The sequence below is a fragment of the Euprymna scolopes genome, chromosome 35, assembly GCF_053919585.1.
Source record: "Euprymna scolopes isolate OS-2025 chromosome 35, ASM5391958v1, whole genome shotgun sequence".
In the NCBI taxonomy this organism is placed as follows: Eukaryota; Metazoa; Mollusca; class Cephalopoda; order Sepiida; family Sepiolidae; genus Euprymna; species Euprymna scolopes.
Genome location: NC_136516.1, coordinates 46774324 through 46792926, shown reverse-complemented (window position 1 = coordinate 46792926; position 18603 = coordinate 46774324). Strand labels below are relative to the sequence as shown.

Below are 18603 nucleotides of genomic sequence, written 5' to 3'. Positions count from 1 at the left end.
GGCGAGTTGCATGCACATATCTCAGTTTCTTTCTGTTTTTTACTTCAGTTTTTTAAAAGAAATTTAACGTTATATTTAATACCGGGCAATAGCAGGCACATCTAGTAATCTATATATCTATAAAAGTGAGGACACTTCTCAACCTATATACTTAAATATTTTCATCTACAGACTTGGAATTTGGTATATATGATATCCAGACACGTGGAAAACTTTTTAATCGGTTTTCACCCGGAAAAAAGAGGCTGCTAAAGGGGGTCAAAATTGAAAAATTGCCACGTGGGGGGGGGGGGGCATCGGATTTTTATCTGTTTGCTAAGTGTTTCACGAATGCGCATGCATGAATCATTCATATGACTGATTATTTATGTGAAGAATAAGTAGGTTTGAAAACACTTTGAAAAGCCGTGTCATGCTGGCCTAATGGTTATCGTATTTGACTCAGTGTCTTTAGGTTTTGGTTACGATCTCAGCTTGAGTATTTTTTTTATTTACAAGAAGTGAATTGTTTAGAAAAAAATATAATACTCGTATACACATGTTTTAGTTTCTTTTCGTTTTGTTCACTTAATTTTTCTTAAAAGAATTTAATGTTACGTTTAATACCAACGGTATTTCTGTTTATAATAAACTAGCCTGGATGCCCGGCGTTTCCCGGGTGTTTGGAGGTGTGAGTTGAGCAAAAAAAAAAAAAAGAAGTGGTAGTAAGCAGGCAGGCTAGAACCCGTACCGTGAAGGAGGAAAAGAATGTAAAAAAAAAACAAAAAAAAAAAAGTGACGTCTTTGCTGTTGCGCCCATCGCCAAATCGGAAGTGACGTAGATTTAAAGTAAGGCTAGTCAATCGAGAAGATGGGATGACTTTCGAAAATATCGGCGAAAAAAAAAAACGACCCCTCCCTGTAGAAAAGTTCTCAGTTGAGGGTGAAGGAATTAATCTAAAAAAAAAAAAATAATGCTTATGCTTAAGAGTTTTTAAGTAGCAATTAATGCTTTCAAAGTCTTACTTCATTCGTATCTAAAAACTATAAATTGAATTTAATGCAAATCTGAAATATTTGGAATATTATAATGTCTCCTAAAATATCTTTAAAACACCAATTAAAATTTGAAAAATGTTTAGTGGCGTTGTGAGAGGAATAATCACGACGTAAACGATCGTGTTTATTATGCAGATAATACATTGCTTTTTTCTATAAACTATTGATGTCTAATACATTTGGTAAAAATGAAAATGAAAAAAAAACCTCGAAAGTATCTGAATTTTCACAAACGCTATCCAATCTTTGTACCTACATTTTGAGAAATGTTTTATTTACAAACATACATCAAATCTTCATTATTATCTTCTTTCTTTCTTTCTTTCTTTCTATCTATCTTCTTCTATCTTCTATCTTCTATCTTCTATTCTTCTATCTATATAAATAAAATGAACTCATTTTTTCGCGTCTGATTTTGACATTAATAGGATTAAAAATCAAGATATTTCATGCAAATATAATATGCACAAACGGCAGAACAATATCTGAGGTGTGTTATAGGCTTATTATTTCTCAAATTCCTCGATAATCTTAGATTTCTATACTTTTTCTGCTGAGAAGTCATGGCCAAAATCGGTTAAGATCAATGGAAGTGGTAAAATATTTTCTCTCTAATAAATTCCTCCTCCCCCTGCCACCACTTAACACCGTTTGGGGATCGTTCACAAGGAACAGTTGAGAAGAGAACACCGGTTTGGCTTCGTAGTTCTTTCATGTGAAGTTATTTAAAATCACTAAACTAAGCTGCAGTGCTCTGTGGCGTAGTGGTTAGCGTGCTGGACAATTCACATTATATTTTCACGTTCGCGCCGACCTACCGTAGTCGTTTTTTTTTTTTTTTTTTTTTTTTTCCTAAACAACTGGAATGGACTTTTCTTGGTGGCCGAACTGTTAACGTTGCAGATGGTTTTTTTTTTTTTTTTTTTTTCACACTTTATTTTCCTACTTTTACTCATGACTCCGGGTTTGATCCTTCCTTCTTACCTACCATAACATTTTTTAAAACTCCTCCCCCCCGTCCCGGAAACAAACACTCGGGCAACGCCGGGTACCCCCGCTAGTAGCATAATAAAATGTTTGTCTCGTTTTTCTTTTTCTTTTCAGTTTGCATTATGTATGCGTGAAGGGTTATGAAAACCTGGTTGATCTGTTTATATTACGACAAACGGATGTTAATGCCGTCAACGAACGAGGTAAGCTCCACTGTTTTTTACTTACAACTATTAGAGATAAAACAATTATATAAACGGCATAATCACGTTAAAAATGGGTGAACAATTTGGGAATTCCAGGCGCTGTATGTAGGAGGGCGTCGACACCTCCCTGCAAGAGTTGCAAAAAACAAAAACCTAACGTCGTCATCTCCTCTAACATGAATACATATAAAACTGGGGACCGCTTGTGAATTTCATACGCCCATGGAACTGTGGCACTATATTTTAGTGCTCCGGCTGTGGTTGTTGTTAACCCCCCCCCCAGCATGGCCTGGTGGTAATTTGGCCATAAGCGGAGGGATACAAAGAAAAATGCAATCCCATGATTCCTTTTCTTTTATCGACCTCTTTTTCGTCCGACCAGCTTGGGGGTAAGAACGTGTTATTTTCCCTTTCTGTAAACGAGAGGTGGGAGATCCCCTCTCCCTCAACACTAGTTAAGGTTAGTTAGTATTAAAGAAGTAATGGTAAAAATCAATAGTATGATCTGTAAATTGTATGTTAATATTGTAATATATATATATATATATTGTATACATTTTATAAAATAAATAGTTAATTATATTTCTCATATATATTGCGACCCGTTATTGTGTGTTTTTCGTGTCTGCCATAAGTGTCTTAATTCGAATGAAGTGGCTCTGAGGTCAAGGAAGGTTCCAGCCAGAATGCTATCAGGGATCAAGACGTTTTCCTGGGAGAAGAAGTAGCCACACACCCACATCCGACATCTCAGGTATGACTTTCCTCTTGATACTCAGACGCTAATGACTGGCCCATCGTCACATCATCATGGGACCATTTCTAAGACATTTAGTGTAACACGTGGGTCGGCCACACACCAGTGACCGGCTGATCATGTTATAGAACTTCCTCCTTCAAAGGAAACCAATTAAACCCAAACAGGGTTAGTGCCATTTCACACACACACACACGCACACACACACACACAAAGCAATTAGTTTGGATTATTCTGAATACTATCCCCATCTTGGTTGTCATAGTTACAACGTTTCGACCAATGTAATATCCGATATTCTGCAGGTGGACTTTTTTCTGCTGAAGTTTAAGGGTTGAATCCTCACTGCAGGTGAAAATAACTAAGCATAAAATAAAAGATTTACTTTTACATGGTCATGGCTGACGGAATAAGAACAATCCATCCGAAAGGATTGAATAAAAGGTTCAGTTCGAAATTCTGTGTATGTTCCTAAGTTGCACATAAAGCCTCATGTATTGAAAAAGCTGCACCTTAAGAAGGTCAGAGGTTACAACGGTAAGATTCTAGCTTCCAACGATAATTTGCACATGATCATTTACATAAGCGCACACTTTTGTAAATGTGTGTTTTTGCTAGTGAGCGATTAATACACCGAATCAAATAAATAAAAGTATTTTTTTTATATATGTGTTTTGCAGGGTGTTTACTCTTCCTCTCGTAGTTGCTTCTTTTGTTATTCATGTCTGGCCTCATCCCCTCATGGCCTGCTCTGTTTAGCTAGATGCACAAAACTACTTAACGCACAAAACAACACACTGGAGACTTGTTGAGGTTTCAAAGGTTTTATTTAGAGTGAAAGAGTTCACTCACGAGAGGAGAGACCAATATCTATTTAATCAATTACTTCTTAAACTTGTTTTACTAATTTAGTCTTAATGATGGTGATGTATGGGCAGAGTCTCGAGACAACATTCATTAAATTTTTACATTGTCGGGCGGGTCTTTTCTGTCCTACTCCCAAAAATGGACAGGCTTGAAACTCTCTGTTCTTTCTAAAATACACAATCGTCATCATGTACCCCTCCATTTCTAGTACATTTTGTCTTAGGGGCTAACCTTTGACCCTCTCGTCCCATCCATTCAATCACACCATCTGCAGCTGAGTCTATGTCCATTCGCTCCATGGTTATCCTGACAAGTACTAATGTGACCCTTCCAATATTAATAACATTAACATAATCGCTACTCACGGGCGTAGGTTTCCAATATATGGCACAACTGCTGCAATGTTATGAAAAACATCAAAAATAAATTGTTAACTATTCTGTACTTTTAAAAATAGATTGTTAACTATTCTGTACTTTTAAAAATAGATTGTTAACTATTCTGTACTTTTAAAAATAGATTAACTTTTCTGTACTTTCACAGTAAAATTTTTGTAGTTAATCCAAACTCACAACTCCAATTTTGCCACATCTGAAAACAGGCTTTTTATCCAAGCCTGCAAATGAGAAGTCATTTGCATATGAGTAACAAGATTTCACGTTACTTCATGAGACCCACCAGCATATAGTCAGACACGGTAGCCATCGTTTTTTTTTATTACTCTGTAACCGGAATTTACACACTACACAAAATCGGAGGTTTGTACCAATTTTTAACTATTATTTTATTTGCTACGAGTGGTGATCACAATGAGAACAGTAGTTCGAATAAGACATACTAAAATCATAAATAATCTATTATTACAATAGGAAAATGCGAACATGAAAAGAATATGCTCAAGCTTAAACATGGAAAAGTAAAAGACTAGTTGTTAAAACTGGAAAAGAACGGACAAGATATTCTAGTAAAAAATAAAATAAATTTATAACTTAAAATATTTCAGCATTAAGAATTGATTATGTAATTTTATAAAGTGAATTAAAAAAATTCTTAATGCTGTAATATTTTAAATTATAATTTTTTTATATTTTTTACTAGAATATCTTGTCCTTTTCTGTTCCAGTTTTAACAACTATGCCTTTACTTTTCCATGTTTAAGCTTAGCCATACTACTTTTCATGCTCGCATTTTTCTATTGTAATCCATGATTTTTCCAGGCTTCCAATAAATTCACTCGTTCTTTGTTTAATTTCATTCTTATTTTTTGCCCCCATAAACACATATGTAATAACAATGTATGGCATTCATCTATTTTCAATAAAATCCCTCAATTATCTCCCTTTCATTCTTTCATCTTCTCTGTTTCACTTGCTACTTCTCTTTTCGCGACAGCAGTTAATTAGTAGCAACAGTAGTCGCTGAAGCAATGTGGTTGCTATGGAAACCAGTCATAAAAAACGTCGTTCACCTCCTTATTTTTTTACGATTTTAAACACCAGTTAATTCATCATAACTTTTGTTTTACTGAACGAAAATTGAAAAAAAAATTTTTTTCACAATATAGCTGTGAAGGTGATCTAAATTGTAATAATTGTTTGAAATTCGGTCGAAAAATGAGTGCACGGTGAAGCTTTAAAGCAGTTCTAAAGGACTGAAACTGCTACTTAACCATATATTCAAACACGGTTGTGTTTGATGATAAAAAGGCCAGTTATCTGTGTGTGTATGTCTGTATATGTGTGTATGTCTATGTGTGTGTCTATGTCCAGCTAAATATTAAAAACTACAACAGAAAGATCCACAAACTTGGTACATTTTTCATCGGCATTGCCCTGGATGAATAATATCTCAAATTAAAAGATAATTTATTCATGCTTTTTAAACTTATATTCACCCAAAACTAAGTACATTGTCATTGAGATGTAAGAGCTACTTAGAATTAGGAGCCAGATTTATAGGGACATCCAAAATGGGGAGTTGTGCAGAGAAATGTTTGTTCACGTGATATTTTAAATTTCTTTTCTGTGGAAAACAGGGAGTTGGGTTTAAATTCCAAAAAGCAAGCAGTTTGAGAAAAGGAACTATTGTTGTCTCGTCTCATGTCTCTCTCTCTCTCTCTCTCTCTCTCTCTCTCTCTCTCTCTACCCTATTTGTGTCCCTCGCTTGTTTATATTGACCAAATTCTGTTGTTCCTTTGTTCAGCCTCTGACTTCAGTACCTTGGACAAATTCTCGGAATGTATTTACTTCACTTCTTTGCTTTCGTTTTCTATTCCTGGGAACCTGGAAATTTCCAGCATATTCAGCTCATTCAACTCCCAAAACTATTATCCAACACCCCGCTCAACCAAGTTTCTGACAATATAGATGCAACATTATTATACATTTATTTGATGATTTTAATGTCCACCACAATAATTGTCTTGGTTTCTTGAGTTACACAGACACAGCTGACAACAGTGCATATATCGCTTTCACAGACTGACACTTTCCTTATCCACCTTCAAAACTGTGAGGACCAACACGTCTCACTTCTTGGTCTATTCTTGACTACACTACCTGAGGCTGGTGCAACAAATGCCGATAACCTATTCTGGCACTCTAGTCAACTTGTTATATTGGTAGATATCACCCTTAACTTTATGCAATTCTAATAATATGCTATCATGGTATAAACTATAAACTCTAAGCTGTCTATTTTTTGTTTTTGTATCACATGCATATAGAAGTGTGGATAGAACTACTGCTCAGAAGACTATGATCACGTTAAGCAATAATGAGCCTGGCTAGTACCAGATGGGTGACCATTTGGGACTTCCATGTGCTGTATGTACTCTCTACTTATCTCGGCATTGTTTCCAGTTGTCCTGGACTTCCTCTTTCCACTGGACTCAAACAGTATCAATTCAGGAGTGGTGTGGTTGGAGATTGTGCAACCCTTGCCACACAAATACACGCGCAGCTGCCCCTACAGAGGGTATCCTTTGTCTTTCGAGACTGAACGGAGGCATCGAGGATCAGTTTGAGAATAGAAGTTAGGATACTTGCTATGTATAAAAACTGCTCAACTTCTTCTAGTGATTGGTCATTTAGAATGGCGTTAGTGCTTGGGACCAAAAAGACCAGGTAGATCTTGAATGAGTATCTTGGTCTTGTCTATATTCAATTGACTCCCAAAACATTTGTAGACTGTCTCGTATGTGTCTGCTAACGTCTGTAGGTCTTCTACAGTTTGATCTGGGGGTGGCATTTGAAATTGTCGGTCCTCAACACTGGTCAAGAGGCTCGATGCAAAACTCCCGTGTGAGGTGTGTGGCTCTTGTCTAAACATGTAATGTTGTTGAACGGTGTACGTAGACAAACTGAAAGAAAAAAAAATTAATTTCCTTTGTTTATCATGACAGTTGCTGACAAGTATTTAACACCAGTATGTTATTTCTTTCTAACCACCGTGTTGGCCAGCTCTAAATACATGGCACCAGACATAGCTAGCTCTCAATACATGGCACCAGACACAACTGGCTCTAAATACACGGCACCAGACATATCTGACTATCAATACATGGCACCAAACACAACTGGCTCTCAATTAAAAGGGTAAGAGGAAGAGACTTTGCATGCTTGAAGAGCATAACTTCCCAATCGCCACGCGTCTTTTCCTTTTTCTTTCTGTTTCCCTTCTGAGCTTTATGCGTATATATGCATTTCGTCCATGACGTCACGCCCACGTCACGATTAAAATCCTGACTCGGCACGTTACTCATCACTTAATGTGGAGTTAGACTATGTTGCAAACGCCTGGTATTGTAGATACAAAGTAAGTACTGAGGAATTCTTTTAAGTTCACTGCTGATGCAATTCTCTATCTATATAAAAGCCAAGTCCGTCCAAGGATGGAGTACTGTTGCCAAATCTGCTAGAAGCAACTTATCCTGCCTTGACAGATTTCAAAATAGATGTCGTAGCTTAGTGGTGGATGCCCTTTTCTCTTCCCTGCAACTTCTTTCCCACAGAAAAGATGTTGCGAGCCCGTCTTTGCTTTATCGTTATTTCCATGGCAAGTGCTCGTCTGAGCTCCAATCTCTGGTTCTCCCTCGCGAATCTTTCTCGATAAACACCCGTCTAGCTGAAACCACTGTCAATAATTTTCCCCACTCTTTATCTGTGCCTCAATCAAAACGCAAATTCTATGAACAAAGCTTCTTTCTTATAACTGCATGCCTGTTGAACTCTCTTCAATTTGCCTGCTTCCTGACTGACTACAATTTGGTTGCCTTCAAGTCCAACATAAACAAATTCTTGATGAACCGCCCCTTAAGTAATCCAATTTACCAAATTTCCATTACTAACGATTACTACAATATTATTCCATTGACTACTGTACACTCTATAATCCTTATCCTCGAGTGGCCTCCGGGTATTGATAAGTGGTGACTCCTATGTAAAAAGAAAAGAATATCTAATACATCTTCTGATGTATTGCGTTCCCTACAGAAGAGAAACCTGTGTGCAAGTTGATATTTAGAATTGTTATCTCTCCGGAATTGGCAGAATTCTTGCGATGCGAGATAAGAAATGTAATATAGACATTAAAATACTCTCTCTGCTTTAATTAGGAAGCGCTGCAGACTCCGTGGTCTAAATAGACGATATAGTTACATTGTTGCAAAGCAAATCAAACATAGATATCTTCCCAACTGTGATTCTAATAGATAACGGATAAGCAAAAAAAAAAAAAAAAAAAAGATCGGCTTCGTTTTTCTTTTTGTCTGTTTTATCAACCCTTTTTGTGTAATTAGTTTGCTGCAAAAAAGGTAAAACTGCTGTTACATAACTAAGACTAATTTTGAATAATAAAAAATAAAGAGTGTCATCTAAGGGTAAAACGGAAGTCTGTGAAATCATGTGACTTCTGGGGGAAAATGAATTTTTACCCTTTTTTGGTGACATTTCAAACAAAGAAGATGTGAAAACCGTCACTCCGTATTCTAGCCCCATTGAAGGCAGGGAAAACATGACAAAACCTAACGAGTGCATAATATATAATGTAAATATCACCTGTCTGTTTAAATGTATGTATGTATGTATGTATGTCTGCCTAACACGTTCGATAGAGGCGACGGATTTTCACGAAATTGGTATCGTTTTGAAGTCCGGAACTTCGGACGACAAATATCGAAAAAATTGGCTAAAAACATTAATTTCTTCACCCTCAACGGGGCACTTTTTTTACAAGGAGTGGTCGCTTTTTTCACCGATATTTTCGAAAGTCATCCCCTCTTTTCGATTGACTAGTCTTAATTTAAACCTCCAGGTGTAATTTCTCATATATATATATATATATATATATATATATATATATATATATATATATATATATATATATATATATATAAAGCTGAACGTGTGTGTGTGTGTGTGTGTGTCTGGTCACGAATAGGCTCCTATATGGTTGACTATTTTAAAAAACTGATTGCATATAATGATAGAAGATGTATCCAGGATCAGGAATGGGTATGTTTGATCTGGCAGAACGGTGGTTCATAAAAGTTGTGGGGTCTGCGTTCGCGCCTGGTTCCCAAAGTATGGAAATAAAAAATGAAAAAAAAAAATTTACAAGGGTTTTTGATATAGATGTACATAAGAATACTTTGATAAGTATGTTTCAACTTAAATAGGGATGGTATAATAAAATTGTGGGGTCAGCGTTCGCGCTTGTAACTCCATGGAAATACGGCACAAACTTTAACAAAGACTTATCATATCTATTTGCGTAAGTCTACTTTGAGTTTGAGGAAATATGGTATAATAAAATTATAGAGTGTTCGTTCGGGCTTGACCTCCATAGAATGTAAATATGTCACAAAGTTTAACAAGGTTTCTAAAAAGGGGTTAGGGTCCACAATAACACCTTAACTTTAATCTTAATTCACGTTAGCTTTTATTTATTTTTTTGAGCTTAATCATATTGTGTCGAATAAATTAACCTCATAAATTCACGTTCTTATTAAAGTGAAGCCCCCCCCAAAAAAGTCGGAACTTTAGACAATTCTCGACACAAATTTTGCATAACTCTGTTCTTTCCTTCTCCGCTTGCACGTGGCACTCTTTCGAAAATAGATAAATAGATAAATAATAAAAAATAAGAACGTTACTTGTTATCGTGTCAAAAGAAGGAAGAAAACTGCTCATGTGATTACGTGTCTTTTTAAAAACATTTACATAACCTTTTTATTCTTATTTATATATCTGTTTAAGCTTTTTTTGTCAGTGTACTAGAAGGAATTCAGTTGATTACAACCCTTTCTGCGTGTTCTTTACATTACAATAGTAAAACCCTGAATCCAACAGCGCAATACTACACTGTTCAATACTGTAAAACTGAAACAAAGCTATTCTGCTTGAAAAGGGCGCCATTTTCTTCTTATTCATATTTATATCGATTCTTTGCTTTAAAAAACTAATATAATTACGTGTTTACTTTTTTAATATCCCATTTTGCTGTTTCGGATTATTTTACTAAATTAAGTAAAGCTTCATTATTTTTCAAAACTGTTTTTGTTTCTTTGTTTTTCGATATTTCGTCGATATTATTTAATAAGAGTGTTTAGCAGAAAAGCCAACAAATGACTACCCGAAAAAATAAATATACAAAAAAAAAAGATGTTACCATAGTCAATAAAAGTTCTGTTCATGCTTTTTGTTGTTTTGAAATAGTTTTTAATGCTCTTTACTTGAAATAATTTCAACGAACCGAAATTAAAACGAAATTTGAAGCGATAACTGATTAAATTAATTTTTATATAAACTACACATGCCATAATCGAATATTCCTCAAACACAAAAAATGGAAAACATTAAAATATGTTTATAAATATTCCTTACGTTGACGGAACTCTCTTAAATTGTTAACACAGAATGCTCAGATGCCCCTCCTTCAAATTGAAAATGGGGCTCTCCATTTCAAAGTCGCTGCCATTTTGTATTTTTTAAAACTGGTTCGTGAATTTGAAAAAAATTTTTTTTTACAAACAACTTAAAAATACAAAGCAATGAAGTTTTCTACCATAAAAGTAACTTTTATTGACTACTGTAACATTTATTTCTTGTATATATATATATATATATTTTTTTTTTATTACATTTTCACTCCAAACAAGGCAAATTGCCACTTTGGTGTAGGGGGCTACTATCAGGGGCAACAACTACTGGGGTACTATGTAGGGATTTGGGCAGCAAGGTGTCGGTTCACGTTACACTTGAACTTCTGCACCTCAGTACTGTTGGGGAAGCAGGGACCTGGAATGGAATTCCAGAGTCTAGCGGTTCTGGGGAAGAAACTATTGGAGTAAAAAGATCTTTTACATCTAGGGATCTCTACAGTGTGGGGGTGGGATTTAGCAGCCTGTCGGGTTTGTCGAGGGTGCTCACGTCGTGGGGGCACAAGTGATTGCAGTTCGTCAGAGCATTCACCACTAAAATACTTGTAGAAAAGGCAGAGGGATGCAACATTTCGTCGATGGGACAGAGGCTGAAGCTTAGATGCCAGTTCAGGGCCTATTTATATTATTATATATATAACATTTTCTCTTTGTAAGGAAACACCATTTTGTTGGTCACTCTTGGCTACGAATGGAAACAAAGTTGATATAAATAATATATTTGCACGAAAATTATCTTTATTTTTATCATATTTTGCTTAGGGTAAAATTTTTGAGTATCAAAACCTATCTCTTTACAACCCCCTCCTTTTCATAACCTATCAGTCCATTTTCTGTAGGCTGTTTTTGAACCCAGTCAACGGCGGGGACTTCTGCTATGTGTGTGTGTGTGTGTGTGTATGTATATATATATATATATATATATATATATATATATATATATATATATATATAGTATCTTTACTTAATTAGACACACATCATTGACTTCATGTGTGTGTACATGTTTCTACTGCAAATTCTTTGGAAAAGCACAGTCATCAGGCCGCATACTTACGATGAAATTAGATTTTAAATAGAAATTCTTTTATACAAAATCTTTCTGTCATTTGAAAGAGAATAGAAAATGAAATACAAGTAAAAATTGAGAGGGTAGAAAAAAGAAAAGAAAGAATGAAAGAAAGAAATAAGAGGTAGATTAAAAAGAAAGGCTATAGAAAAGGGGTTTCGGGCTATCCTCATGTAAACTAGGGAGGCACTTCCTTATATAAAATTCTATCAACTTACCTTTCCCTGTCATAGGGCATTTTTTGATAAACACCGGAGCTTCAGTGGACTTACATCTAGGAATACATTAACGATGCAATCATTATATGTATGTACTAGCAGACTGCTCGGCATTGCCCGGTCGTAAAATACGCTTAAATATGATATTTTGATTAATGCAGATTTCGTATTTATTATTATATTATATTGGATCCAATATATTGTAATGATTTAAAATGATATAAATATAATGACTCGTGTGCCACCACCGAGAATCGAAACCAAAACGTTTAGCTTACGATTTATTTTTTCCTTTGACCTTAATAACTGTATTATGAAGACATGTTTGCTGGAAAGCTAAAAATTAAAACATGAACCAATACCTATTACGTCAGGCTTGCATATTCGTAATGCCGTCGTTCACCTGGCAAATTTCATTTTTTTTTTTTAAATTTTTACACTTTTGCACCGATTTTTCCCGCCTGAAATCCAAATATAAAGTTTTGCATGGGTTCGAATATCCTATATATGAAGTTCTATATCTGTAGACTAAAAACTAACGGAGGAGTTTAGCAGGCAACATTTTTTAAATAAATATATAAACGCATGCATAAATATATATAGAAAGAGGTTTGTTTTTATTATAACAATTTTTCGGTAAATATTATACAAGTATAAATCATGTAGAATATTTGCATGAATATAATTACATGTAATAGTTAACTAAAGATGATCATTCCATAAGAAAACCGAAAAATCTAATAAGGAATTTATTAAAATGAATGTTTAAAAGAATATGCAAATAAACTAGATATGTTGCACAGTTGTATTTTCTTTTTAAATAAATAGAAAAAAAAGTTTTTTTTTAATATGAATATCAATACACAAAATAAACAAATTAATAGAAGTATAAATAGATATACGCATTATAGTAATAAAGTCGTAAGATCAAAGTGTAGTTTTCTTGTTCTCTTTCGGTGGAGGATCAGTCCTTCACGACTGAGACAATTTTTTATTTTTGTACCTTTTCTCCACGTTAAAAAACGACCCTGGTGTCTAACTCTGTCCCGTGGGGAGGCATAGTAAATAGGTACATCATATATGACGTCATAGCAGATGCCATCATATATGTCATATATGATACGACGTCATAGTAGATGGCGTCGTATATGATGATCATATATAATATCATAGCAGATGACACTACGTAAGATTACGTCATAGCAGATGCTATAATATATAGTAATGTCATACATGACTAGGGCTATGACAACAGCATATTCTTTTCATTGTCATGGCTCTCGAGTATATATCCGACACAGTTAGACACAGTTAATCAACTGAGAACCACATCACTCTTTATAAAAGCATATAAGATATCAACAGATACACACTCGAGAGTCAAAACAATGAAAAGAATATGCTGTTGTCCTAGTCTTATATATGATATTGTTTCAACCTTGCTACGTCGAGTATATACAGCTATAGTATATATATATATAGGGGCTCTTTCAGTCTTTAACAGACTATGGCTACCCACGAAGGAGTGCCTGCGCATGAAATTTTTGTGGCAGGAGGTGCGCAATCTCCAACCACACCTCTCCTGAGTCGACATTGTTAAATACCAGTTGCAAGTGAAGTGCATGTAAAAGCCGACTGGAAACAAATGCCGAGATAAGCAGAGAGCACATACAACGCCTAGAATTCCCAAATGGTCATCCATCTGGTACTAACCAGGCTCAACGTTGCTTAACTTCGGTGATCTGACGAGAACCAGTGTGTCAACGCGTTTATTCCGTATATATATATATATATATATATATATATATATATATATATATATATATATATATATGATGAAAATAATGGAAATAGTATTCCGACAAAATAGAGAAAATAAAAAGGAACAAACCGTATTATGTGTTCATCAACGTTTCGTCTTTATTTCTCGAAATAAAGACGAAACGTTGATGAACACATAATACGGTTTGTTCCTTTTTATTTTCTCTCTCTCTCTCTCTCTCTCTCTCTCTCTCTCTCTCTCTATATATATATATATATATATATATATATTAACTTAGCATATACCACCCACTCTTTCCGCCTAGACAAGACGGTCGCTGCATATAAATAACAATCTCTCTCTCTCTCTCTCTCTCTCTATATATATATATATATATATATCCCTAAAGACCCTTTAAAAAGCTGTTCATCTTATCTGTAAAGGTTCTCCTGTTTGGAGAACGTGACTCATAATGTGCTTCTTGAATCATCCTTACGAGCTATGCTTGAGCACGTGTGAACCTTGTCAGAATCTGCAATGTGTACACCAAACGTTCAAGAATTCATACACTTATGCATGTTCTGCCCTGGCAAAATTGGTTGAATCTAACCCCCTTCCCCGGCCTACTTTAAAATAACTAAATGTTTTTTCCCTTTCTCTTTCGCTAAAACTGATTCCTGATTTGTGAACCCAAATTCGGTAGATCTCCATATATATATATATATATATATATATATATATATATATATATATATATATATATATATATATATATATACTAGGACTTCCGCCCGGCTTTGCCCGGGCCCTATGTACTGTTCTTAACTTCATGTGCATATGTATATATCAAAAAGTGTGAATATGTACGGTAATGCCTTTCTATATAGGCTTCCTTAACTACCATAGAGAAAAGTTAGTAGAGACTGCAGACGTAAATTTGTTTTAACTTTCATCCAAATTTTGACCTCTTAACATTTATTGTTTTGGGCTCAAATTAAATTAAAATGTTTGACCCATGTCCAAATAAACTACATCTAAAATTTCCAGTGTTTAGACCCAAAATTGGCGGAGGAATTTGGTAGAGTCTGCAAAGGTCATCTCTGTAAACTTTGAACTTTTACCAGCCAAATTTTTGCCCTAAAACTGATTAAACATATTGCTGCATGTCTGAATACCCTTTATATCAATTTTCAAACGTCTAGACCTAAAATTGGCTTAATAGTTTGCTAGAGACTGCAAAGGTAAAAATCTTTTGAACTTTGACCCCTTAAAAGCCAAATTTTCAGAAAAAAAATGATTAAAAAGCTTGCCCTATGTCTGAATACACTTTATGTAACATTTCAAATGGTTAGCCCAAACATTGGCTGAGTAATTTGGTAAAGACCGCAGAAGTCAATTTAAAAAAAAAACTTTGGCCCTAATTATGACCCCTTAACATTTATTGTTTTCGGCTCAAATCCAGTTATAAAGTTAGATCCATGTCAAAGTAATCTATATCTAAAATTTCAAGTGTTTAGACTCAAAATTGGTGGAGTAGTTTGGTAGAGTTCTCAAAGTTCAAATCGTTTAACTTTGACCCCTTAACAGCCAAATTTCTGGCCGCAAAACCGATCGAAAGATTTTCCCAAATCTCACTACCCCTTATGTCAAATCTCGAGGCTGTAGACCGAAAATTGACAATTCTTTGGTGGGGAAGTGTGCACAGACAGACACACACGTAGACATTTTCATTTACACACACACACACACACACGTATATATATATATATATATATATATATATATATATATATATATATATATATATATATTTAATTTAAATACCAAAAAAAAAAAACAAGAAACGGGCAGGTGAAATTATTAAAATTACCTTAAGGCCTTATCGTCTGACCCTCTAAGAGGAAACGTCAGAATGATAAATTAAAAACTAAGAAACGAATGAGGGAAGAAGGGAATTTTGGTTTCAGTTGGAAGAACAGTGAAAAAAAAAATCTCACTGTTCAGGTGGTTTTAAATCAATGAATATCTCCAACTGATGTTTCAGAATCTTTTGTCTACACAGGCTAGGTCGAGAGTTGTTAATAACTAACGCCTCAATAATATTGAGATGATAGTTCGACCTCGCACTGTATAAAACAGAAAACCACCCATCGGAATATTGATCAGAACACCTATTTATACTCAACAGGTGATTACCAATGGCGGACTCATGAGCTTGGGAGTGCCCGGATGTTCTCGAAACCTGGTGTAGTCGAATATCCCGAGGGATATGTTGGGATATTCTCATTTCTAATCTTTGGGATGTTTTGCCAACGTAGTCAGCTCCACACTGACAAACAAATTTATAAACAACAGAATTCTTTTGAATGGTTGGCAAAACATCTTTACGAAAAGAAGAGAAAAAAGGTTCGAGTTGTGTAAACTACTCTAAGCATAGTAGCTGGAAAACAACGTTGAGTAGCAGAAGAAATCCTTTTAACAATATGAAGGCCAACAGGACCCAACCATGGTAATTTTAAATAAATGTGACAACGTGATGGACCAATATGTTTCACACTATTAAATGTAGTAATTTTACGTTCAATAGTAGATTTTATTATATTAATGGGATATCCATTGCTAAGAAAAATATTTGTGATTTCCCCAAGTTCCGTATCAAGACGGTTTGGTGAACAAATCATAAGTGCACGATACGTAAGAGCGCTAATGAGGTTTATTTTTCTAGACTGAGGGGCAAAAGAAAACCAATTAAGATAGAGCCCTGTAAATGTAGGTTTTCTATATACGGAGGTCTCACACGTAGTACCAACTTTAGAAACACGAACGTCGAGGAATGGGAGAGAGCCACAGTCCTCAACCTCTATAGTAAATTGTAACGATGGATGCAGGTTGCAAAGAAGACGAAGAAACTGTTCAGCTTCACTCCGTGAGGGAAAGCATGCAAAAGTATCATCGACGTAGCGTGTGTAGAATGCTGGCTTAGTAATTTTGGAAAATAATTCGTTTTCCAAAAATCCAACGAAAATGTTGTCTAGCGAAGGACCAAGAGGGCTACCCATAGATATCCCGTCAATTTGCCGGTACATAATGTTGTTGAAACTAAAGGAGACTGATTTAGTAGCAAGTTCCATCAGTTCAACGAAAATTCGTTCAGGAAATTGTGGAGATTTTGAGGGGCCACGGTATAGATAGTCAGCACAAATACCAATGGTTTCATCCAAAGGTATATTAGTAAAGAGACTATTAATATCAAAGGAAGCCAAGAACTCGGTATTTTCAGATAAAGATAATTTTTTTTTTGTATCTGAGATACGAATTGAAAAGAATCAGAGATACAATGGACCGAATAAAAAGAAAGCACAGGTTTAAGAAGATCAACCAGCCATTTCCCAAGTTCATGTTGTGCAGAACCCAACATAGATAAAATGGGTCGCAAAGGAATGTTGGGTTTATGGACCTTGGGTAAACCGTACATTCTAGGCCTTTGAGAGCCGATGGGTCGGATTCTATCATAAATCTCCTTAGAAATAAATCCGCTTTTATGAAGTTGAAGAAATCTTTTCTGGATTTTTATTTCCATACGAAAAGTATCATCATGGCTTAAATCACCCAAACGGAGAAATTTACTTTTATCGTCCAAGATTTGTAACATTTTGGAGATATAATCCGTTTTGTTAAGTATAACAACACCCGATCCTTTATCCGGGCGAGAAAGATAAATGTCGAGATTAGACCTAATTAATTTTGCCGCTTCAAAATGATTTTTCTGCCAAACAAAATCACTAGATTTAGTATTTATGGCAGAAAACCTCCGACCTAATTCGCCCAACTGAATTTTAACACTAGTTAATTCATCAGTAGAGATAGGCGAATGGTGTTTTAATTGAGTATATAATAATTCAATTTCACTAAATATTGAAATTTTATCAACAAAAGGGGAAGGTATGCAAAATTGTAAGCCAGCAGATAAAACAAATTCTTCTGTATTGGACAAAACATGAGAAGAATAATTAAATATATGTTTATCCAAATTTGTTATAATCCCAAACTTCTTAGTAATTACATTTTTTAAATATTTATCATAAGAAGAAGTACATTTATTACGGGTAAAATTATCGCCAATGGATAAAAACCTGGAAAAACGGAGTTTATCAAAGAAAGATAGTTCTTTCCAAACCATGGCCCAAAGTAAAAGGTGTTTACTACGTAACGAATTATATGTATCGGAATTAAATAGGATTTCATCTTGTAGGAAAACACGTTGAACTGCCAATGTATTTCTACATTTAATTTTAGAAATACGATGACAGATATAACCGGGAGCAACATGATTTAGGCGGCAAGATTTAAGAAATTCCATCCTACACTTCAAAACGATTAACTTATTTTTAATACGTATAACTTTGTTTAACGTTTTGATAAATTGTGAGCTGTACCGACCTCGAAAATATGTAAGTAAATTTTTGGTACAGCAAAATGGAAGGAGAAATTTCAGAGGAAACATAATTTAATTTAAATACCAAAAAACAAGAAATGGGCAGGTGAAATTATTAAAATTTCCTTAAGGCCTTATCGTCTGACCCTCTAAGAGGAAACGTCAGAATGATAAATTAAAAACTAAGAAACGAATGAGGGAAGAAGGGAATTTTGGTTTCAGTTGGAAGAACAGTGAAAAAAAAATCTCACTGTTCAGGTGGTTTTAAATCAATGAATATCTCCAACTGATGTTTCAGAATCTTTTGTCTACACAGGCTAGG

General features: G+C 34.9%; 1 protein-coding gene across 1 annotated transcript in view; it reads left to right on the top strand.

Annotated features, from left to right (window-relative positions):
• The window catches only part of LOC145259858 (uncharacterized), a 1597463-nt gene that overhangs the window by 678351 nt on the left and 900509 nt on the right, over positions 1-18603 (top strand). The window contains exon 4 of the mRNA XM_080117703.1: positions 2143-2231. Coding sequence (XP_079973829.1) covers positions 2143-2231 — 89 coding nt within the window. The remainder of the gene's footprint in view (positions 1-2142; positions 2232-18603) is intronic.